The 24,465-nt window shown below is 39.7% G+C and overlaps 1 protein-coding gene across 1 annotated transcript in view; it reads right to left on the bottom strand.

Annotated features, from left to right (window-relative positions):
- Nucleotides 1-4,820: 4,820 nt before the first annotated feature.
- The window catches only part of SF3B3 (splicing factor 3b subunit 3), a 69,119-nt gene continuing 49,474 nt past the window's right edge, over nucleotides 4,821-24,465 (bottom strand). Inside the window, 19 exon segments of the mRNA XM_053702283.1 lie at nucleotides 4,821-5,124; nucleotides 5,127-5,163; nucleotides 6,385-6,408; nucleotides 6,411-6,493; nucleotides 6,765-6,906; nucleotides 6,980-7,039; nucleotides 7,041-7,091; nucleotides 7,280-7,448; nucleotides 7,450-7,495; nucleotides 7,665-7,734; nucleotides 7,736-7,786; nucleotides 7,872-7,898; nucleotides 7,901-7,974; nucleotides 7,977-8,050; nucleotides 8,349-8,473; nucleotides 8,476-8,556; nucleotides 8,636-8,810; nucleotides 8,893-9,048; nucleotides 9,592-9,713. Coding sequence (XP_053558258.1) covers nucleotides 4,982-5,124; nucleotides 5,127-5,163; nucleotides 6,385-6,408; nucleotides 6,411-6,493; nucleotides 6,765-6,906; nucleotides 6,980-7,039; nucleotides 7,041-7,091; nucleotides 7,280-7,448; nucleotides 7,450-7,495; nucleotides 7,665-7,734; nucleotides 7,736-7,786; nucleotides 7,872-7,898; nucleotides 7,901-7,974; nucleotides 7,977-8,050; nucleotides 8,349-8,473; nucleotides 8,476-8,556; nucleotides 8,636-8,810; nucleotides 8,893-9,048; nucleotides 9,592-9,713 — 1,710 coding nt within the window. The 3' untranslated portion in view covers nucleotides 4,821-4,981.

Raw genomic sequence — 24,465 nt, 5'->3', positions numbered from 1 at the left:
GAATGAAAGGGTGCGGCAAGCACTTTGAAGTCTTGTTAGCCTGTCCTCTGTCAGTAAATCTTCATTTCTACAGAATCTATAAGAGTCCCCAGGAAGGAACTCTTGTGAGTGGAACGAGTGAACTTTTTCTTTTCGTTCACCTTCCATCCATGTGACCTTAGAAATGCCAGCACTAACTCTGTATGAGACTTGGCAGTTTGAAAGCTTGAAGCTTTGTATCAGAATGTCGTCTAGGTATGGAGCTACCGAGATTCCCCGCGGTCTTAGTACCGCAGAGAAGAGCACCCAGAACCTTTGTGAAGATTCTTGGAGCTGTAGCCAATCCGAATGGAAGAGCCACAAACTGGTAATGCCTGTCTAGGAAGGCAAACCTTAGGTACCGATAATGATCTTTGTGAATCGGTATGTGAAGGTAAGCATCTTTTAATCTACAGTGGTCATGTATTGACCCTCTTGGATCATAGGTAAAATTGTCCGAATAGTCTCCATCTTGAACGATGGAACTCTTAGGAATTTGTTTAGGATCTTTAAGTCCAGGATTGGTCTGAAACAGATTTGAGTAAAACCCCTGTCCCTGTTCCGATCGTGGAACTGGATGGATTACTCCCATTAACAAGAGCTCTTGTACGCAGCGTAGAAACGCCTCTTTCTTTGTCTGGATTGTTGACAATCTTGACAGATGAAATCTCTCTCTTGGAGGAGAGTATTTGAAGTCCAGAAGGTATCCCTGAGATATTATCTCTAGCGCCCAGGGATCCTGAACATCTCTTGCCCAAGCCTGGGCGAAGAGAGAAAGTCTGCCCCCCACTAGATCCGATCCCGGATCGGGGGCCCTCAATTCATGCTGTTTTAGGGGCAGCAGCAGGTTTCCTAGTCTGCTTGCCCTTGTTCCAGGACTGGTTAGGTTTCCAGCCTTGTCTGTAGCGAGCAACAGCTCCTTCCTGTTTTGGTGCAGAGGAAGTTGATGCTGCTCCTGCTTTGAAATTACGAAAGGAACGAAAATTAGACTGTCTAGTCTTGGGCTTTTGGCTTTGTCCTGAGGCAGGGCATGGCCTTACCTCCTGTAATGTCAGCGATAATCTCTTTCAACCCGGGCCCGAATAAGGTCTGCCCTTTGAAAGGTATATTAAGCAATTTAGACTTAGAAGTAACATCAGCTGACCAGGATTTTAGCCACAGCGCCCTGCGTGCCTGAATGGCGAATCCTGAATTCTTCGCCGTAAGTTTAGTAAGATGTACTACGGCCTCCGAAATGAATGAATTAGCTAGTTTAAGGACTCTAAGCCTGTCCGTAATGTCGTCCAGAGTAGCTGAACCAATGTTCTCTTCCAGAGACTCAATCCAGAATGCCGCTGCAGAGCCGTGATCGGCGCAATGCATGCAAGGGGTTGCAATATAAAACCTTGTTGAACAAACATTTTCTTAAGGTAGCCCTCTAACTTTTTATCCATTGGATCTGAAAAAGCACAGCTATCCTCCACCGGGATAGTGGTACACTTAGCTGAGGTAGAAACTGCTCCCTCCACCTTAGGGACCGTTTGCCATAAGTCCCTTGTGGTGGCGTCTATTGGAAACATTTTTCTAAATATCGGAGGGGGTGAGAACGGCACACCGGGTCTATCCCACTCCTTAGTAACAATTTCAGTAAGTCCTCTTAGTATAGGAAAAACCTCAGTACTCGTCGGTACCTCGCGAGGCAAAATATTTATCCAACCTACACATTTTCTCTGGTATTGCAACTGTGTTACAATCATTCAGAGCCGCTAACACCGTCCCCTAGTAATACACGGAGGTTTTCCAGTTTAAATTTAAAATTTGAAATATCTGAATCCAGTCTGTTTGGATCAGAACCGTCACCCACAGAATGAAGTTCTCCGTCCTCATGTTCTGCCACCTGTGACGCAGTGTCTGACATGGCCCTAATATTATCAGCGCACTCTGTTCTCACCCCAGAGTGATCACGCTTACCTCTTAGTTCTGGTAATTTAGCCAAAAACCTCAGTCATAACAGTAGCCAATCCTGTAATGTGATTTGTAATGGCCGCCCAGATGTACTCGGCGCTACAATATCACGCACCTCCCTCTGAGCGGGAGATGTAGGTACTGACACGTGAGGCGAGTTAGTCTGCATAACTCTCCCCTCGTTGTTTGGTGAAATTTGTTCAATTTGTACAGATTGACTTTTATTTAAAGTAGCATCAATACAGTTAGTACATAAATTTCTATTGGGCTCCAACTTTGGCATTGCAACAAATGACACAGGTATCATCCTCTGAATCAGACATGTTTAACACACTAGCAAATAAACTTGCAACTTGGAAATACAATTCAATTAGAATATTAAAACGTACTGTGCCTTTAAGAAGCACAGATCTATGACAGTTGAAAATTAATAAATTGAAACAGTATAGCCTCAATCCTTGTAAACAAACACAACTTTAGCAAAGGTTTAATCCCATTAGCAAAGATAACAAATTCTGAAAGCAGGAAACAAATTACAGAATAAACGTTTTTTTATCTCAGTCAAACTATAATTCTCACAGCTCTGCTGAGAGAAATTACCTCCCTCAAAATAAGTTTGAAGACCCCTGAGCTCTGTAGAGATGAACCGGATCATGCAGGGAATACAATGAGTTGCTGACTGAAATATTTGATGCATAGTAAAAGCGCCAAAAAAACGGCCCCTCCCCCTCACACACACAGCAGTGAGGGAGAACAGAAACTGTCAGAAAAACAGATTAAGCAACTGCCAAGTGGAAAAATAGTGCCCAAACATTTATTCACACAGTACCTCAGCAAATGAAAACGATTTTACATTCCAGCAAAAACGTTAAACATAATCTCTAGTTATTAAACAGCTTTATGTATTTCTTACAGTGTAATTCTAGTGAAGTACCATTCCCCAGAATACTGAAGTGTAAAGTATACATACATGACATTATATCGGTATGGCAGGATTTTCTCATCAATTCCATTGTCAGAAAATAAAAACTGCTACATACCTCTATGCAGATTCATCTGCCCGCTGTCCCCTGATCTGAAGTTTACCTCACTCCTCAGATGGCCGAGAACAGCAATATGATCTTAACTACTCCGGCTAAAATCATAGCAAAACTCTGGTAGATTCTTCTTCAAACTCTGCCAGAGAGGTAATAACACACTCCGGTGCTATTTTAAAATAACAAACTTTTGATTGAAGATATAAAACTAAGTATAATCACCCATAGTCCTCTCACACATCCTATCTAGTCGTTGGGTGCAAGAGAATGACTGGGAGTGACGTAGAGGGGAGGAGCTATATGCAGCTCTGCTGGGTGAATCCTCTTGCACTTCCTGTTGGGGAGGAGTAATATCCCAGAAGTAATGATGACCCGTGGACTGATCACACTTAACAGAAGAAAAATCATGCCCAAAGAGATTTATCACCAAAGTACCTCACAAAAACGAATAACATGCCAGTAAACGTTTTATTAAAAAACAACATTTTCCAATGTCATGCAAAGTTATCACTAAGCCTGCTACCAGTCGCTACACTGCAGATAAGGCTTAAGTATTATTTCAGTTTTAACAGTATTTTCTCAGTCAAATTCTAGTCCCTAGAAAATAACTCGACTGCGCATACATTTATCAGCCTGATGCCAGTTGCCACTACTGCATTTAAGGCTGTACTTACATCATACGGTAACAGCAGTATTTTCTTAGTCAATTCCATTCCCAGAAAATAAAGTACTGCACATACCTCATTTGCGGAGGACCCCGCATGCTATCCCCAGTTTCTGAAGTTACCCCACTCCTCAGAATGTCGAGAACAGCCAGTGGATCTTAGTTACGCCTGCTAAGATCATAGAAAAAAACGCAGGCAGTTTCTTCTTCCAAATACTGCCTGAGATAGAAAAACAGCACACTCCGGTGCCATTTAAAATAACAAACTGTTGATTGAAGAATAGATAAGTAAAAACTCCAGCTCCTCTCGCGACCTCCTTCTTTGTTGAGGGTTGCAAGAGAATGACTGGATATGACATGTGAGGGGAGGAGCTATATAGCAGCTCTGCTTGGGTGATCCTCTTGCAACTTCCTGTTGGGAAGGACAATATATCCCATAAGTAATGGATGACCCGTGGACTGAACACACTTAACAAGAGAAATAATAAACTCTTGATTGAAGAATCTAAACTAACACCTAACTTTACCACATCCTATCACTTACGTAGGTAAAGAGCTTTGCTGCTCTTTGCCGCCTCCTGCTGACCAGAAGGTGAATATCCCATTAGTAATAAAGATGATCCGTGGACTCATAGTGGTCATAAAAAAAGAAAAGAAATAAACTCTTAAAAGTAGAGCACCTGTGATAATCAACCTCTCTCCTCAGAGGCCAAGAACTGGAGAGGGAGAGGAAGGTGCTAAAGCTCAGTGAGGGTTTTGGCCGCCACCTGTTATGAAGCTATGGACTCATCAGCTAAGAAGAAAAGGCAATAAACGGTTTTTAAAATAAAAAATACTTTAATTGGTGCTGGATCACAGGATTCAGTTTGATGAGCAAATTTAGGTCAAACAGAATCCAAAATTTCTACAAAAAAAAACATAAAAAAAACATACTATTATACAAATCGATATTTACAAGCAAGATGAGAGGACATTAGAACCATGAATGTCGAGATCAAAAAGTTCCTCTTCTCACTGTATGTCCAAGCAAAAGTAATTTTCTGAACAAACGATCACTGTTGGGCAGTCTAGAGTAGCGTGACAACAATGCATATTTCATGGAGTTATAGAAAGAAAAATCCATCAAATGCATTTTCTTGGGATCTGGTGACCCGCCTGATGATATTTCTTGCTCATAAAAGGTATTTTAGTCTCATCAATCAACAGCTGGTGCCACCAAGTTGCTTGATTCACCATGGACAGCACAAGACTCAGTATTTCACACTGAACAACAGATATCAAAATGTCAGCTGTGACTTATTTACTGCGACATTAGCAATCAATGGAGTGAGTATTTCAGAATCCATATATAAAACATAATTAAAAGGCATAGCGGGGTACGGATGTCTTCAAGTTTCTTTGAAACCTCTGGTGGTGTCCTGTCTAGTTCCTCTGCAACACTTTTCTGTTTGGTTGGCTCATGGAATTAAACTGTTCACACAGGTCTCCATCAATTACATTCTAAAAAAAAAAAAAAAAAGTTGAGAAATTAAAACAGGGATTATACACTAAAGAAATGCTAGATAGAAGGGGTGAACCAAATCAAAATCAGCAAGTGAATAATAGATATATTTCTAAAACCTTTTTTTAAATATATGGAAAAAAAAACTATTTATGCTTACCTGATAAATTTCTCTTGTGGTGTATCCAGTCCACGGGTCATCCATTACTTGTGGGATATTCTCCTTCCTGTTGGGAAGGAGAGAATATCCCACAAGTAATGGATGAACCCGTGGACTGGATACACCTTACAAGAGAAATAAGCAATGGCTGAAGTGTCCCATACACCATTGGGTGCCACCATGTTGTAAACAAGGTTTCTTTCTGCTGGACAACTGGAGACCGTAATAAATTTGCCACCAGAATCCACAACCAATGACTTTGCAATATTATTTTACTACACCATTATAATTAAAGTATTTAGAGTCTTTAAAGGGAAAGTAAACCTTATCAAGATGTACTATAAAATAAATACATTACTAACGCCAGTGCTGAGTTAACGGATATCCCACTGCAGAATTTAAATATATAGTTACCCAAGTAACACTTCAAAGATTGAGAACAGCCACTGCCATTTTTGTTCTCTATTTGACAGTCAGGGCAATATGGCCAATTTATTAGTGCTCCGATCTGGCTATCGAAGAACACTGAAACCCAACCCCCCCCCCCCCCCCCCAATTTAGATAGAGTATACAATTTTATACGAGCTTTCTAACTTCTATTATCAAATTTAGTTCACGCTCTTAGTATCCAGTGCACCAATAGGAGCTAGCTAAACATCAGTTGAGCCAATAATAAGAGGCATTATATATTCAGCTACATTCTATTGCTGCTTCCTGAGTCTATGTATTTTTTCAACAAAGGACACTAAGTTAACAAAGCAAATTAGTTTGTAGAAGTAAATTGGAAAGTTGTTTTAAAAGTGCATGCACTATCAGAATCACGAAAGCCTATCTTTGACTTTAACCGTTTCTGCAAGCACTGAACCCAATGGAGGTGGCTCGCTAAAGTCTAATAAATAAAACAAAAAAAAAAAAACCCTTTAGTTGTTTTTGAGCGACCATGTTTCTTTGGATAAACAAATATGCAAATTCTTTATACTAAAATCTACTTTTGCTTTAAATACAATCTCTCAATTTCTTGGTTTCAATGTTGGCACTTAATAGGACACACATTACACACCTTCACAGGAAAGTAAGTATGAGCGGAAAGCTGAGATGGTCTCTAACCACAGATAGGTGGTGCTCTGAGCGCAGGTGCATCTCCACATGCTGGAAGAAGTCATGATCCTATAATTTCAGAAAAGTAGAGAGATTAAGAAAAAAAAATAATCAATTGCAAAATAAGTCTTTGCTCCAGTGCAAGAGATCTTAAGAATATAAAAACCGTAAGAGCCAAAAAGATCCTTACCAAGTCAAGAGACTATTTTGTCAGACTTGCAAGAAAAGCAGGCCTTACTAAGAAATAGTCTACTAGTACAACTAAATTGCAATCAATGTTCCATAAACAGATCAATGTTTTCACTATATTTTTGTGACAGATCAGGAGACATTAATTACCCTCATGCGATGTAAAAGGAACAAGAATCCCAATGCCTCCTGATAGGGTTGTGTACACAAGGGATTCTGATCCACCGGGAATTAGAGTGGTCTTCTGCAGTGAAAGTACAGTTTCTCCCACATGGTAATTCATGATTACTTCCGCCTGAAAGAACCAAACTATCCGTAATTAAAAAGGTAGTTAACTCCTGAAATGTCAGTGTTTACTGAATGCAAACATGCATTTACCTCTGTGAGAAAGCTCCATTTAGAAGTCCCCTGTCCCACAATGCCTTGCTTACCGGTAGGATCTTCATCAACATCATCATTAATATTTGTAGGCAGCCGAACCTGCCAAACCAGTTCAAAGGGCACTGAAAAATTGTAGGCATACAGTTCACATAACAAAATACTTTATTTAAGGAGACTTTACCATTAGTATAGAAGGCAAATACAGAAAAGATAACTTTTTATACAGATTCACTATTCACTCCAAGTAAATTCTCTTAGCCTTGATCTTTCCATGGACCAAGACTTACCACACAAATGTTTCCAAACTTGTCAGCTCCGGCCACAGTATCATAGTCCAGTAAGGTGGCTGTTGTGACCCAGCGAGGATATGTGTCATCAGCAAATATGATAAGTTGGTTCTCATTACGTTTATAGCGAACCCATATAAAACTTTCCTGCACATCTGACACAATGACCGTGTCCAATAGTTTGAATGCCCACAATAAAGTTTGGCAATGTGCTATGCATGACAGAGGGAAAAAAGAGAGAAAAAAAAAAAAAAAAAAAGTATATCATAATATGACTTTGTATCTTCTGTAAAACTTAGACATTTTTTAGAATATTACAAAGGAAGAAAGTTGTATACGAGTACATATTAGAAGTAGGCAAATTAATTTTAAATCATACCTTATTTTCCACATTTTCTTAGGAGTTTCTTCTTACCAAGGTCATACACTCGTAATAATTTACCAACTCCAATTAAAAACCCGGCCCTGGAAAGGTGCTATAGCAGCTGGGACCTCCTCAACAGATGTCTGCAGACCGAAAAAAAAATGCATAAGTCAATAAAATTTTAACCCTTAGGTCTTTGAAAACTCAGAAAATAAATCTAAATCTTACCTTGTGAACAATTTCCAGCTTCCTCCCCATTGTTCACACAATTTGTAGGTGTAAACCAATCCACCAGCGACAGAACGAGGGTTAAGAATCAGGTCTTTGGCAAGCCCACCAAAACATACCAATCATCTCCTGTGTTACTAAAGCGGCACACCAGCCACACTGTAGGGAACAGGGGGGGACTTTGGGTTTAATTACATAAGTGGATTCAAATAGCGGCAGAGCTGCCAAAAAAAGCTGAAATGTCAAAAAATAAATAAAATTAAATCTGCTGACAGATTAAAAGTTATATCTGACTGGGAACACATTCTTATTATCCCTAGACGATCAAATATGCAATTACAGAGATTAGAACATACATATCTAGATTAGCAATCTGAGTCATTTGGTGCATTTGAAAACCAGTTTATTGAATGTTTTTTCCCTCAAACCCCACCCCCCCAAAAAAAACAACACCACAGTAGAGGAAGTCTAACAAACCTGAAAGCAGCTTCATTCTGCTATTGTTGCACTAGGTCAAGGGTGTTTCCTTGAATAGGGTTCATTACACGGATGACCGATGCCCACCTGACATTTCCAGCTTTAGGTGCCCCAAAAATTGGACTACTGGCAAGTTCTCATTAAGGAATGCAGCTGCCATCTCTGCAGCTAGCTCTCGTTCATCCTCACCAGCTGCCTCTACCATTTCCTACAGAAAGTAAGAATTTTTTTAGTGCAAAAGTAGTCTGAAAGTTTCAGATTAGGATTGCATCTGAACTGTAGCATACCTCCGCCATTTGTTGCTTGCGTTGCGCTTTTGTGGCCTCTGTGTAAGCATTATGATCAGTCTCAATAATGATAAGGTTGCTACTCTCTGGGTGGATGACAAACTTGCGTGGTGTGTACTGAAGTGGAAAAGCCACCTGGTTGAATACTGCACCCAACTTCTCCAATGCCAAAATCCTGAAAAGTAAAGTTACTACTGTAATCTCAAATAAATCAAACCTAGGACAGGTGGAAACAACCAACAAATATTATACTTTACCTCAGGGTGTTTGTAGAAATCGCTACAATACCCTCTGGACACTGCTCAGAGGCAAAACCAGATGCATACTCCAATGTCTCATATGAAAGTGGTGTGAGGTGGAAACGGGACTGATAGGAGTAACTTAACCAGGAGCGGCTTGACATGGCCAGGACCTTCAAGAGAATATCAAACTTATTTCACGCCATGAACAATCTTTAAGAGACTAATTTTATAAAAAATTACTACATCTAGCATTTATTTACTAAGAATATGTAAATAAAGTTTTGAAAATATTTAGCAGAAAGTTTTTTCTAGAAGAATAATGGGTGCCATCTTGAAAAGTTAGGTTTCACATTATTATCTAATCTCTTTTGCAGAGTACAATTAGAAACATAGATAAAACAGGCAAGTGTCCAAACACTGAACTGTTTATCTGCCCCTAATTGTCCTATGCAAAAGATGATAAAGGAAAACCTAGGTTTCAAGACATCTGCACCTATTACTTTTATAAAACACTTAATGGAATTGGAAATCCCTAAATTTTCAGATTAAATTGCAATAAAAAAAGGAGTAAAATACGCAATGGAAGTATAATGCAAAAAAAAAAACAACAACATTGTGATTACTAATTCTGCATGTGGTGCACAATTACAGGGTTCAATTTAACTGCTTTTGTTTCCTTAGAACCATATAAAAACACCCAATATGTACTTACCCGCCTCCTGACCCTGCATTCTAACCCGGAAAAGTTTCACAGGACGTGATCCTAAATACCGTGTTCTGGTATCAGACAGGTCCCCAGTAACTGGATCCAATACAGTTCTAAGCAACACTCCATTCTGTGGATGAAAGATGTGAATTATTCAAGTATACAATGAATTAAATGCTAAATTATACTTTAAAATTGCGTTATGAGAGAAGACTCAAACGTAACTCAACATACCAAATTCCACTTAGGTAATATTAAAGGAATTAACCTGAAATCAGTTAAACTAGTCTTTATTTGGGAGAAAAGCATTACAGCATTAATTTACATACAAAGCATAGTTGAAAGTCACACTCCCAACCATGCCTACTCAAGAAGTAATTAACTTGATCCCTTCCCACATTTTCAGTTGCAACTTTAACCTCCCTATCCACACCAATTAAACCCCCACCTCAGTGTCGACAGGAGCCACTCTTTCCAGCTAGTCTCTGCCAAAGCCAGGATGCCCCAACATCTAGGGCCATTTAGTTGCTCCTGTAATGTCCCTGCATGGATGATCTTATTAAAACTTCCCATCATTTAGGCAACAGCAATATACAGGTATACCTCACTTTACAGCGATTCGCTAATACAGCGCTTTGTGGAGCTGAAGTTCAACCTCCAAGGATTTTGAAACAGTGCTAAAATCATTGTGAGATTGCTAGAAAAGTGAATGGCACCATTTGTTTATGCTTAGTTCATTCTGTTTATAGCATTGCAGTGCAATCTGTGTCCAGTGCTATAGTCTGGGCAAATTTTACTACAGTAATTGTCACAATTTTTACAGGTACAGTATTTATTGAATACTAATTCAATACTTGCTGTGCTAGTGTTAAACTAAACATAGTACTATTGCACCCCTAATATATGTTAGTTCAAACATGTTTTCAGGATTTCAGGATTTTAAAAAGCTGAAAAGAAAGCTAAAACTGCCCTTGTTTCAGGTTTTCACTTTACAGCGGGGGCTCCGGTCCCTAACCCGCTGTATGAGCGGGGTATACCTGTAATTCATGAGTGGTCCACCCATGAATTCACAGACTCTCACTGCCATTAGAAAGAAAACATCTTAACTTACAGATCAAATAATGGCTAAAACCTGCCACTTTTCCCCCAATTGCTTCTCTAATATACAAGTATAGTTTAAAAAAAGTTAAGGCCAGCAGGAGGAGGCAACAAGCACCCCAGCAAAGCAGTTAAGTGTAACTTTCCTTACCCATAATCCCCAGTCATTCAGCCGATGGAAAATGGAAAAAGAAGAAAACACAAGGGTGAAAAAGGTGCCTGAGGTTTACCTCCAAAACAAACCCTGCCGAATTAGAAAAAAAAAAAAAAAAAGAGCGGGATCGCGGACTCCATGTCCGGAAAGAAATCAGGTAAGTAAAAATTTTGTTTTCTTTCCTAAGACAAGGAGAGTCCACAACGTCATTCCAATTACTAGTGGAAACCAATACCCCAAGCTAGAGGACACAGAATAAACAGGGAGGGATAAAAAGGCAGGAGGAACTAAACAGAAGCACCACCACTTGAAGAATCTTTCTCCTAAAAGAAGCTCAACCGAGGCAAAAGTATAAAAATTTTTAGAATTTGGAAAAAGTATGCAGAGAGGACCATGTAGCCGCTTTGCAAATCTGTTCCACAGAAGCTTCATTTTTGAAAGCCCAAGAAGAGGAGACAGCCCTAGTGAAATGAGCCGTAATTCTCTCAGGAGACTGCTGTCCAGCAGTCTCATAAGCCAAACGAATCAAACTTCCTCCACCAAAGAGACCGCAGTAGAAGTGGCCTTCTGACCCTTACATTTTCCAGAGAAAACAGGCAGAAGATTGCCGAAAATCTTTAGTAGCTTGTAAGTAATATTTTAGAGCTTGCACAACATCCAAGTTATGCAAAAGATGTTCCTTTTGTCCTAATCCTCCTCATAAGGAACAACAATTTCCTGATTAATGTTTCGATCCAAGACCACCATAGGGAGAAAATCCAATTTGGTACGAAGGACTGCCTTATCTGCATGAAAAATAAGGTACGGTGAATCACACTGCAGAGCTGAAAAGCTCAGACACTCTGCGAGCAGAATAAATAGCAAGAAGAAACAAAACCTTCCAAGATAATTTTATATCAAACAACATGCTTCAGCTCAAATGGAGCCTGCTGCAAAAAAGTTTAAGAACTAGATTAAGGCTCCACGGGGGAGCAACAGGTTTAAACACAGGCCTGATTCTAACTAGGGCTTAAACATCTAGTAAGTCTGCCAGATGTTTGTGCAACAGGATAGAGCAGAAATCTGACCCTTTAGAGTACTGACCGATAAACCCTTCTCCAGGACATCCTCAAGAAAAGACTTCCTCACCCGGCTCCAGAAGAACCCTTTAGATTCACAAAAAAAGATATTTACGCAATACCTTATGGTAAGTCTTGTGAGTAACAGGTTTGCGAGCCTGAAGCAAAGTTTCAATGACCGCTTCAGAAAAACTACGTCTAGACACAACTAGGCGTTCAATCTCCAAGCAGTCAGCTTCAGATCTAGGTTTGGATGGAGGAAAGGACCCTGAATTAGAAGGTCCTTCCTCAGAGGTAACCTCCAGGGGAGGTAGTGATGACATCCGTAGCAGATCCACGAACCAGATCCTGCAAGGCCATGCAGGAGCTTTTAGGATTACCGATGCTCTCTCATGTTTGATACGAGCAATGACTCGTGGAAGAGAGCAAACAGGTAAGCCAGAGAGAACATCTAAGATACAGCTAGAGCATCTATCAGAACGGCCTTAAGATCTCTTGACCCTGAAAACCCCCACCTGAGGGTTATCTGAGAGAACACTTCCGGATGGAGAGCCCACTCCAGTGGATGAAAGGTCTGTCAGTGGATGAAAGCTCAGAAAATCCGCCTCCCAATTGTCCACTTCTGCAATGTGGATGGCAGTCGTGAGTTTCCACTCACTGCAGAACACCGAGTCACCTTCATGGCCAAGGAACTCTGAGTTCCTCCCTGATGATTGATGTAAGCCACTGAGGTGATGTCTGACTGGAATCTGATAAACCAGACTAAAGATAATTGAAGCCAAGCTGTCAAGGCATTGAAGATTGCTCTCAAGGCAAATATATTTATAGGAAGAGAAGACTCTTCCCAAGACCACAGGCCCTGAGCCTTCAGAGAACCCCAAACAGCTAACAAACCAGACAAGCTGGAGTCTGTTGTTACAATAACCCAGGGTCTCAGGAAGTGCACCGAGACAGATGTTCCTGTGAAATCCACCACAAGAGAGAGTCTCTTGTTAGGAGGTCCAGATTTATCCTCTGCGATAAATCTGAACGGTCTCCATTCCACTGACGGAGCATGCAAAGCTGCAGCAGTCCGTAGATGGAACCGAGCAAAAGGAATGATGTCCCATGGAAGCCACCATCAGATCAAGCACCTACATGCATTGAGCCACTGATGGATGAAAAGCAGACTGAAGGGAAAGGCAGGAAGCAAGAAATTTGGGTTTTCTGACCTCTGTCAGGAAAATCTTCATGGACAGGGAATCTATTATAGTCCCTAGGAGAAACACCTTTGTAGAGTGGAACTAGAGAACTCTTTTCCAGATTCACCTTCCACCTGTGGGAATGTAAAAAGACATCTCTTTATGAGATTTTGCTAGTTGAAAAGATGGCGCCTGAACCAAGATGTCATCTAGATAAGGCCGCCACAAGCAATTCCCTGGGATCTGATCACTGCCAAAAGGGATCCCAGAACCTTTGTGAATATCCTGGGAGCTGTAGCCAGACCAAACAGGAGGACAACAAACTGGAAATACATGTCCAGAAAGGCAAACCTTAGAAACTGGTAATGATCCCTGTGAATGGGAATGTGTAAATACGTTTCCTTCAGGTCTATGGTCGTCATGAACTGACAATCCTGAACCAATGGAAGAATGGAACGAATAGTTTCCATCTTGAAGGACGGAACACTGAGGAATTTGTTGACACTTTAGATGTAGGATGGGATGAAAAGTTCCCTCCTTTTTGGGAACTACAAATAGATTTGAATAGAATCCTAGTCCTTGTTCTTTAAAAGGGACAGTTTATTCAAATTTTCTCCTTCTCTAATTTGTTCCCAATGATCCACTTTACCTGCTGAAGTGTATTAAAATTGTTCCATAGCCCCTTATACTGGCATTTTAAATAGTTTATGTAGCCTGTGGTATCCCCACCTAATCTAAAAGTTATTGGCCTCAAGGCCAAGCTGTGTTAACACAACCAGTAGAAGAAATTACACTCCAGTGGGGTATAGAAGAGATAAGGTAATAAAATGTTAATTTCCCCATTGTTCTCTCAAGTATTGGTGATTGGTTTATGGACAGATATAAGATAAAGAAGCAAGTATATATACACAACGTGATAAAGTAATGGGATCTGATTATACCTACAAGCTCAACCCATTTTATTAGGTTGTGGCTTCAAAATGCAAAATCTGCTAATTCATATACACAAATAAGCCTTAAAAAAGCAAATCATACATTTTATACTCTGCAGCTGGTAAAAAAAGTAATTTGGAAACACATTAAGGAAAAACAATTTATATTATACTGTCCTTTTAAGAGGAAATACAATAACTCCCTGGGAGAATAGGTTCTTCATGCAATTTAAGAAGGCCTCCCTCTTTACCTGGCTTGAGGATAATCTTGACAGGAGAAATCTGCCCCTTTGAGGGCAAGACTTGAATCCTATTCTGTAACCCTGGGATACTATGTCCACTGCCCATGGATCTGAGACATTGCGTATCCAAACCTGTCGAAAAAGAGAAAGCCTGGCCCCCCACCTGATCCAAAACTCTGATCGGGGGCAGACCTTTCATGCTGATTTAGGGTCAGCGGAAGGCTATTTTTTTGGTTTTCCCTTGTTCAGGGATGGCTGGATTTCCAAGTGGACCTTGATTGGTCTGGAAGAGGACAACTTTGGTCCCTTAAAGTTGCGAAAGGAACAAAAATTAGAAGACTGTCGGCCCTGAGGTCTATTCTTGTCCTGAGGTAGGAAAGATCCCTTTCCACCCGTAATCTCTGAAATGATCTCCGCCAGACCAGGTCCAAACAGAGTTTTACCCTTATAAAGGTAAAGCGAAAAGCTTGGCCTTTGAAGCAACATCAGCCGACCAAGATTTTAACCTCAGCTCTGCAGGCTAGCACAGTGACACTAGACATTTTAGCTCCAAGTCTAATGATCTGCATGTTAGCACCACAGATAAAGGTACTGGCCAGTTTGAGAGCTTTGATCGTATCTTGGATCTCCTCTACCGTAGTTTCCTCTGAAATGAGATCAGAAAAGGCATCGCACCAATATGCTGCTCCTGCAACCGTTGCAATACTCGCTGCAGGTTGCCACTGTAATCCTTGATGGATATACATTTTTTTTAAGTAAGCCTCTAGCTTCTTATCCATTGGATCCTTAAAAGAGCATCTATCCTCTATAGGAATGGTAGTTCTCTTGGCAAGAGTAGAAATAGCTCCTACTTTAGGAACAGTGCGCCATGAGTCACGAATAGTCTCAGCAACAAGAAACTTCCTTAAAAAAACAGGGGAAGGGGAAAAGGGGACCCCTGGCTTATCCATTCCTGAGCAATAATTTCAGACATCTTCCTAGGGACAGGAAAACCTCCCTGAGAAGATGGGGGAATCAAACTATCCAATTTTAGAAGACTTTATGGGGCTGACAGCAACCAAAAGGTTCAGAGTAATCTAAAGTAGCCTCTTTCAGTAGTAACCAGAAGTGTTCAAGCTTAAATATAAAATTAACCTCTTCAGTTTCTGAAGCTTTTTCCGCTTAAGTATCGGAGTCTGAGATCTCACCTTCAGAAGCTACTGAAGTATTCTCTCATCATCAGACATCTGAGAAAGAGTCGCTAATGCAGACCTACGGTAAGAAGCCTATCGGGCAGATGTTTAGATTTTCTCTTACGCTTACCCAAGGAAGGGAAAGCTGACAAAGTCGCTATTACTGCAGAAGAAATTCAAGCGGAAAAAACCCCAGGTAAATAAACACCCCCAGGTGGATGAAAGGACGCAGAAGGTACATTATGAGAAACAATTAAGGCTTTGGACGTTTGAGGAGAAAGCTGAGGCATGTCACGCACAGCATTATCCTAAGACAGTAGGCTCAAAAGGGAGCAATTTGTCCTTAAATTTTAAAGTCTTAGTTAAAGGGACAGTCTACACAGAATTTATATTGTTTTAAAAGATAGATAATCCCTTTATTACCCATTCCCCAGTTTTGCATAACCAATACATTTATATTTATATACTTTTTACCTCTGATTATCTTGTATCTAAGCCTCTGCAAACTGCCCCCTTATTTCAGTTCTTTTGACAGACTTGCAGTTTAGCCAATCAGTACTGGCTCCCAGATAACACTGTGCTCGTGCACGTGAAGTTATCTATATGAAAAACATGAACTAACACCGTCTAGTGGTGAAAAACTTAAAATGCATTCTGAAAAGAGGTGGCCTTCAAGGTTTAAGAAATTAGCATATTAACCTCCTAGGTTAAGCTTTCAACTAAAAATACTAAGAGAACAAAGCAAAATTGGTGATAAAAGTAAATTGGAAAATTGTTTAAAATTACATGCCCTATCTGAATAAAGAAGGTTTATTTTGGACTAGACTGTCCCTTTAAACAAGAGGAGCAAAACTGCATAGGCAGAACAATTTGGGGCTCTAAGCAAAGTAAACATTTAACATGCAACAGGTCCTACAAGTAATGACAAAATTAAGAAACTTAAAAACAAAGTGAAGCAATTTAAATTTTAGAATAATCAATGAAAAATAAAATTCAAATGTTAAATTAACGTAGAAGGACTCCTTGGGCAAAAAAAAAAAACCTCAAATTGCCTGAGGCTCCTACCCCACTAGTCAGAGGAAAAAACTGACTCCATGAAGAGATCCTCTCCTCTTAAACAATCCGGGTAGATGATGTGAATAAAGCAGATACGTCAAGTCTTTTGTCGGCTCAACAGCACTGCTCCGCTAAACCGAAAGTGCGGGTGTCACGTGAGCAGGACCAAATAAACGGTGCAATATTTGTACCAGAGTAAAAAAAAGGCACAAAGAGATAGTTTTAAAAACGTATCTCCTGTTATAAACACATAAAGCAAATAGGCCCCTAATTGTCCATAGGAGTCTCAAATACAAGTGCTTTAGAAATAATAAAGATATAGGAGTTAGGTTAAATATTAAAGGATATCGTTAACATCCCTTGTCCAAATGTCAAGTCTCATACTATGTGCGATATATATTGTCCCCATATGAATCCTTTAAAAGATAAGGATTATTATGTCCCAGAAAAAGGATCAGAAAAAGGTTAACCTCTTAAGTGCCGTTGTCCTTATGTACCTAAAAGGCACTTACCTTGGATCCAACTGCATGATAGACGCTAATCCTTAGGTGTGGCAGGCGCTTCACTCCCTGTCATGGACCTGTAGGAAAAGAAACAGAGTAACCAACTGTCTTTCAACAAAGAGGTCGCAAAGTGTTAAAAGTAAAGCAAAAAACACTTCCTTGCAGCCTTTTAACTGCTAAAAGCCACCACTACTCTTACGCAAGAGATTGACATGGACACAGCTAGACCCCAATCCTTGCTTGTAGGGAAAAATACCCATGAAAGGATTAAAAACTTCAGACACCGTCACACAACCTCCATTGACAGAGGCAAAGAGAATGACTGAGGATTATAGGTAAGCAAAATTACACTTAACAGCTTTGCTGGGGTGCTCTTTGCCTCATCCTGCTGGCCAGGAGTTGAATATCCCACTAGTAACTGGAATGAAGTCATGGACTCTTCATGTCTAAGGAAAGAAAACAAAATTTATGCTTACCTGATAAATTTCTTTGACACAGTGAGTCACGAATCATCATCAATTACTGTTGGAATATCACTAATGGCCAGCAGGAGGAGGCACAGAGCACCACAGCAGAGCTTTTAAATATCACTTCCCTTCCCACAAACCCCAGTCATTCAACCGAAGGAAAAGGAGAGAAATGAAACACAAGGTGCAGAGGGTGCCTGAGGTTTATATATAAAAAAAAAACTGTAAAAAAACAGGGAGGGGCCGTGGACTCACTGTGTCAAGAAAGAAAGAAATTTATCAGGTAAAATAAATTGTTTTCTTTCTAATGACACAGTGAGTCCACGGATCATCAATTACTGTTGGGAACCAATAACCAAGCTAGAGGACACAGATAAAGGAGGGACAAGACAGGTAACCTAAACAGAAGGCACCACTACTTGAAGACCCTTTCTTCCAAAAGAAACCTCAGCCGAGGCAAAAGAACTAAATTTATAGACTTTAGAAAAAATGAGCAAGGAAGGCCAAGTCGTCGCCTTACAGATCTGTTCTACAGAAACCTATTTCTTGAAGGCTCAATACGAAAACATTGCCCTAGTGGAGTGAACAGTAATTTGATCAGGAGGCTGCTCTCCAGCAGGCTCCTGAGTCCTACGACTAACACTTCTCAACTAGAGAGAGAAAGAAGTGGTGGACACTTTCTAGCCGTTCTGATTATCCAGAAAACCACAAACAATCCAGAGGACTGACAAAAGACCTGTATAGCCTGAAAATAATTTTAAGAGCCCGCACAACATCTAAGTTGTGCAACACATGTTCCTTATGAGAAAGTCTTAGGACAGGAAGGAGAAACAACCAGTTCTTGAATAAAATCTCTGTTCGACACAACCTTAGGAAGAAAGCCCAAACTTGGAATGAAGAACTGCCTTATCTGCCAGAAATACGAGATAAGGAAAAACAAACTGCAAGTTGAGAGTACTGAAACCCTCCGAGCAGATTAAACTTAAACTTTCTAAGATAACTAAATATCTAAGGAAAGCCTAGACCCAAACAGAGCCTGAAGAAGAGCTTTAAGAATAAAGACTCCCAGGGAACTACTAACTTAGACACAGTCCTGATACGAACCAGGACCTAATAAAAGGATTAGACATCCGGTACATCCGAAAGACGCTTGAGTAGCCAAATAAGAGACAAAACTGACTCTTGAGGGTACCAACAGATAACCCCTACTCAAGACCCACCTGGAGAAAAGATAAGAGCCATGGGATCCTGCCACATCTTATAGAATCTTTCTAGTGATAGGCTTACGAATCTGAATTGGTCTCAATGACCGATTCCAAAAACCCATGTTTAGCTAAAACCAAGCTAACAATCTCCAAGCAGTCAGCCTCAAAAACGATATTTAGATGAAGGAAGGACCCCTAAAATAGAAGATCCTTCCTCAGTGGAAGTTTTCACAGAAGTAGAAACAGCATCTCTACTAGATCCACCTACCATATCATGCAAGGCCAAGCAGCAGCTTAGGAGAAAAGCAATGCTCTCTCCTACTTGATCCGAACAATGACTCACGGAAGAAGGGCAAACAGAGAGGGAGAATACGCTAACCTGAAGTTCCAAGGAACTGCCAGAGCATCGAATAGAGAGGCTAGAGGATTCTTTTGATCTCAAGCCGAACTTGAAAACTTGATGTTCTGACGCCCATTAGAACTCAATCTGGTACCCCCATTTGTTAGATAAGCCGGAGAACACTTCTGGATGGAGTTCCCACTCCCCGGAATGGGAATGTCTGCTCAGAATCCGCTTCAGAAATGTGGATGACTGAAAGACAGTAACTGAGCACAGAAAAAACCTGAACATGTCCCTCATGACTAAGGAACTCAAGAGTTCCCTCCATGGAGGTTGATGAAGCCACAGGGGCTATGTTGTCTGACAGGAACCCGAAAACATCAGAGCATTATAAATAAATCAACTACAAATGTGAAGGGGAGAACAGACATCTCCCAGGACCATAATCCATGCGCCTTCAAAGAAAACCAGGCTCCTCCCCAGTCCAGCCGGTGGCCGCAGAAAAGTCTCCGGAGCATGTGACCTGAGACCGATTCCAGATAGAACCATCACGGAAAGAGACCCTTGTTGACAACTAGATTCTCTGAGACAATCCCCATTCCACCGCCAGAGAATGCACAACTGCAGAGCTCTCAAACTGTATTGAGCAAGAGAATGATGTCCATAGAAAACACCATCAGACCAATCACCTCCCTACACAGAGCCACTGATTGTCAAACAGTAGTCTGAAGAGAGAGGCAAAAAGAAGGATCTTGGCTCTTCTGATATCCGTCAAACAGTTTCATTGATAAGGAAAAAACATAATTTATGTAAGAACTTACCTGATAAATTCATTTCTTTCATATTAGCAAGAGTCCATGAGCTAGTGACGTATGGGATATACATTCCTACCAGGAGGGGCAAAGTTTCCCAAACCTCAAAATGCCTATAAATACACCCCTCACCACATCCACAAATCAGTTTAACGTATAGCCAAGAAGTGGGGTGATAAGAAAAAAGTGTGAAAGCATAAAAAAATAAGGAATTGGAATAATTGTGCTTTATACAAAAAAAATCATAACCACCACAAAAGGGTGGGCCTCATGGACTCTTGCTAATATGAAAGAAATGAATTTATCAGGTAAGTTCTTACATAAATTATGTTTTCTTTCATGTAATTAGCAAGAGTCCATGAGCTAGTGACGTATGGGATAGCAGATACCCAAGATGTGGAACTTCCACGCAAGAGTCACTAGAGAGGGAGGGATAAAATAAAGACAGCCAATTCCGCTGAAAATAATCCACACCCAAAATAAAGTTTAAATCTTATAATGAAAAAAAACTGAAATTATAAGCAGAAGAATCAAACTGAAACAGCTGCCTGAAGTACTTTTCTACCAAAAACTGCTTCAGAAGAAGAAAACACATCAAAATGGTAGAATTTAGTAAAAGTATGCAAAGAAGACCAAGTGGCTGCTTTGCAAATCTGATCAACTGAAGCTTCATTCCTATACGCCCAGGAAGTAGAAACTGACCTAGTAGAATGAGCTGTAATCCTTTGAGGCGGAGATTTACCCGACTCGACATAGGCATGATGAAACAAAGATTTTAACCAAGATGCCAAAGAAATGGCAGAAGCCTTCTGACCTTTCCTAGAACCGGAAAAGATAACAAATAGACTAGAAGTCTTTCGGAAATCCTTAGTAGCTTCAACATAATATTTCAAAGCTCTAACTACATCCAAAGAATGCAACGAGTTTTCCTTAGAATTCTTAGGATTAGGACACAATGAAGGAACCACAATTTCTCTACTAAGGTTGTTAGAATTCACAACCTTAGATAAAAATTTAAAAGAAGTTCGCAACACCGCCTTATCCTGATGAAAAATCAGAAAAGGAGACTCACAAGAAAGAGCAGATAATTCAGAAACTCTTCTAGCAGAAGAGATGGCCAAAAGAAACAAAACTTTCCAAGAAAGTAATTTAATGTCCAGCGAATGCATAGGTTCAAACGGAGGAGCTTGAAGAGCCCCCAGAACCAAATTCAAACTCCAAGGAGGAGAGATTAACTTAATAACAGGTTTTATACGAGCCAAAGCTTGTACAAAACAATGAATATCAGGAAGACTAGCAATCTTTCTGTGAAAAAGAACAGAAAGAGCAGAGATTTGACCTTTCAAGGAACTTGCAGACAAACCTTATCCAAACCATCCTGAAGAAACTAAAATTCTAGGAATTCTAAAAGAATGCCAAGAAAAATGAAGAGAAAAACACCAAGAAATGAAAATCTTCCAGACTCGATAATATATCTTCCTAGATACAGTTTTACGAGCCTGTAACATAGTATTAATCACAGAGTCAGAGAAACCTCTATGATTGAGAATCAAGCGTTCAATCTCCATACCTTCAAATTTAAGGATTTGAGAACCTGATGGAAAAAAGGACCTTGCGATAGAAGGTCTGGTCTTAACGGAAGAGTCCACGGCAAGTGGCCATCCGGACAAGATCCGCATACCAAAACCTGTGAGGCCATGCTGGAGCCACCAGCAGAATAAACGAACGTTCCTTTAGAATCTTGGAAAAAGAACTATAGGCGGAAAGATATAAGCAGGATGATACTTCCAAGCAAGTAACAATGCATCCACTGCTTCCGCCTGAGGATCCCTGGATCTGGACAGATACCTGGGAAGCTTCTTGTTTAGATGAGAAGCCATCAGATCTATTTCTGGAAGTCCCCATATTTGAACAATCTGAAGAAATACCTCTGGGTGAAGAAACCATTCGCCCAGATGTAGCGTTTGGTGACTGAGATAATCCGCTTCCCAATTGTCTATACCTGGGATATGAACCGCAGAAATTAGACAGGAGCTGGATTCCGCCCATACAAGTATTCGAGAGACTTCTAACATAGCCAGAGGACTGAGTTCCTCCTTGATGATTGACATATGCCACGGTTGTGACATCGTCCGTCTAGAAACAAATGAACGACTCTCTCTATAGAAGAGGCCACGACTGAAGAACTCTGAAAATTGCACGGAGTTCCAAAAATGTTGATTGGTAATCTCACCTCCTGAGATTCCCAAACCCCTTGTGCTGTCAGAAACCCCCATACAGCTCCCCAACCTGTCAGATTTGCATCTGTTGAGATCAGTCTAGGTTGGAGGAACAAAAAGAAGCCCCCTGAACTAAACGATGGTGATCTGTCCACCACGTCAGAGAGTGTCGAACAATCGGTTTTAAAGATATTAATTGAGATATCTTTGTATAATCCCTGCACCACTGGTTCAGCATACAGAGCTGAAGAGGTCGCATGTGAAAACGAGCAAAGGGAATCGCGTCCAATGCAGCAGTCATAAGACCTAGAATTTCCATGCATAAGGCTACCGAAGGGAATGATTGAGACTGAAGGTTTCGATAAGCTGAAACCAATTTCAGACGCCTCTTGTTCGTCAGAGACAGAATCAAGAACACTGAATCTATCAGGAAACCTAAAAAGGTTACCCTTGTCTGAGGAATCAAACAAACTTTTTAGTAAATTGATCCTCCAACCATGTTCTTGAAGAAACAACACTTATAAAAGACTGGAAAGGTTCTTTCTAGAGAAAATGAGCAAAGGGAATTGAATCCAATGCTGTGGCCATAAGACCTAAAACTTCTATGCATATATAGCAACTGAAGGAAATAGAGACTAAAGGTAGCGATAGACGGAACCCAATAACATTATCCCTTGACTGATAGAGACAAGGACAGTGACACAAACCATCTGGAAACCTAAAAAAGGTGACCCTTGTGTGAGGAATCAAGAGCTTTAGAAAAGAAGATCCTCTAACTATGTCCTGAAGAGTAAATGAATCATATGAGATTCCGCATCCTCAGAAAATAATCTGAATGAAAACAGAAAAATGAAAATATGCATTTATTGTATCTAATGAAAACAAATGCTATCAAAGACCATAAAAAGGCAAAATAGTTTGAATAAAACTCCAAAACCCGGTTCCTCAAAAGAAACTGGAAGAAATACCACAGAAGATTCCAGGTCAGAGCAGCGCTTGAACCCCATGGGTGCCCAGCCCTTCAACAGTACCCAAAATATATAGGACAGAAACACAGTTAAAGAAAGCGTTAGCCTTGCTGGAATAAAATCAAAGAAATTTGGACAAAATAAATTTCAAAGAAGCCTTAACCTGCCCCTTACCAGCCAAGCTGGAATACGGCACGTACATCGCAAAATTAGGGAGCTGATTTCGAACTCCAATTATAGACATGTTACTTGGGAAAGAACTCAGGAATTCGTTCCTTAATAAGAACAACCAAACTAGTATAAGCTTAAAGTTTTAGTCTTAGAACTCAACCTTGAAGCCCAGAGTAACAGTTAAGAATTGAATCCAATTATAAAACAAATAATTGATTATCTTAGAAGAAAGGAAATATGGATTTTTTTTTTTTTTTAAAAATCACAAAATTCTTCTAGCTAAAAAAGCTAAAGACATAGATTAACCCTCATTTGCGAAAATATTCAATAAAATGAAGACACAAATGAAATTATTAGCATGATAGTCCAGTTTAAAGGACCAGCCAATACAGTGGACTTGCATAATCAATAAATGCAAAACAAGACAAATGCAACAGCACCTAGTCTAGTAAATGTTGTCCCTTTAACAATGCTAAAATAAATCATAATCTGATACTTGATCTTAAAGTAAACAGAGAAAATGAAGCAATTGCAATATCCAAATAAATCACAGGACCAAGAAAAGTACCTGAAACTAACTAATTTTCCATAAATAAGATACAACTATCTAAAGGAAAATAAATACTATTTTGCTATAGAAACAATAGCATAATTAGTAGAATTAGAGATAGCCCCAATAAATTGGAGAACCCTCCAAATTGAGTTTAACTGCTGGCAAAGAATATAGTTTAAAACCTTTGAAGAAGGAATAAAAGAAAATTCTCAGCCTATTCCATTCCCTAGTATAGGGAATTGGAAAGAAAACCTCTAAAGAAATAAATAGGCAGAAATAATGTCAGCTAGTCTTAAAGAACTAGTTACCTTAATATCCAAAATAATCAACACCTTTTCAACAAAGAACAAATGTACTTTAATAATTGAAAAATAAAAAAGTAGATTTGTTAGTTTCAATATCTGATGAAGAAAATTTCTGAAAAAAACATCATCAGAGAAAGATAAATCAGTATGTTGTTGGTCATTTGAAACTTCAATAATTAAAAAAAAGTAGTGAAAAAGAACTAAAAATGTTATTAGAAGGCACGAAGACAGACAAAGCCTTTAACATAGAATCAGAAATTTTTTTCTTATAAGTCTTCTAAATATTTCTTGTAAGAAAAGAAAATATATAAAGCATAAATACTAATGGATTCCGCATGTAAAAGTATAACATAATATCTTATTACAAACCATAGCTAAAGATAAACATTTATAACATTTAAAATAAATGAACTTAGCTTTGGTAGAACTGAAACTCAGTTAAGCGA

The sequence above is a fragment of the Bombina bombina genome, chromosome 1 (genome assembly GCF_027579735.1).
Source record: "Bombina bombina isolate aBomBom1 chromosome 1, aBomBom1.pri, whole genome shotgun sequence".
Lineage (NCBI taxonomy): Eukaryota > Metazoa > Chordata > Amphibia > Anura > Bombinatoridae > Bombina > Bombina bombina.
Note: the sequence above shows the minus strand (reverse complement) of the source record. Positions and strands in the feature narration are given on the sequence as shown.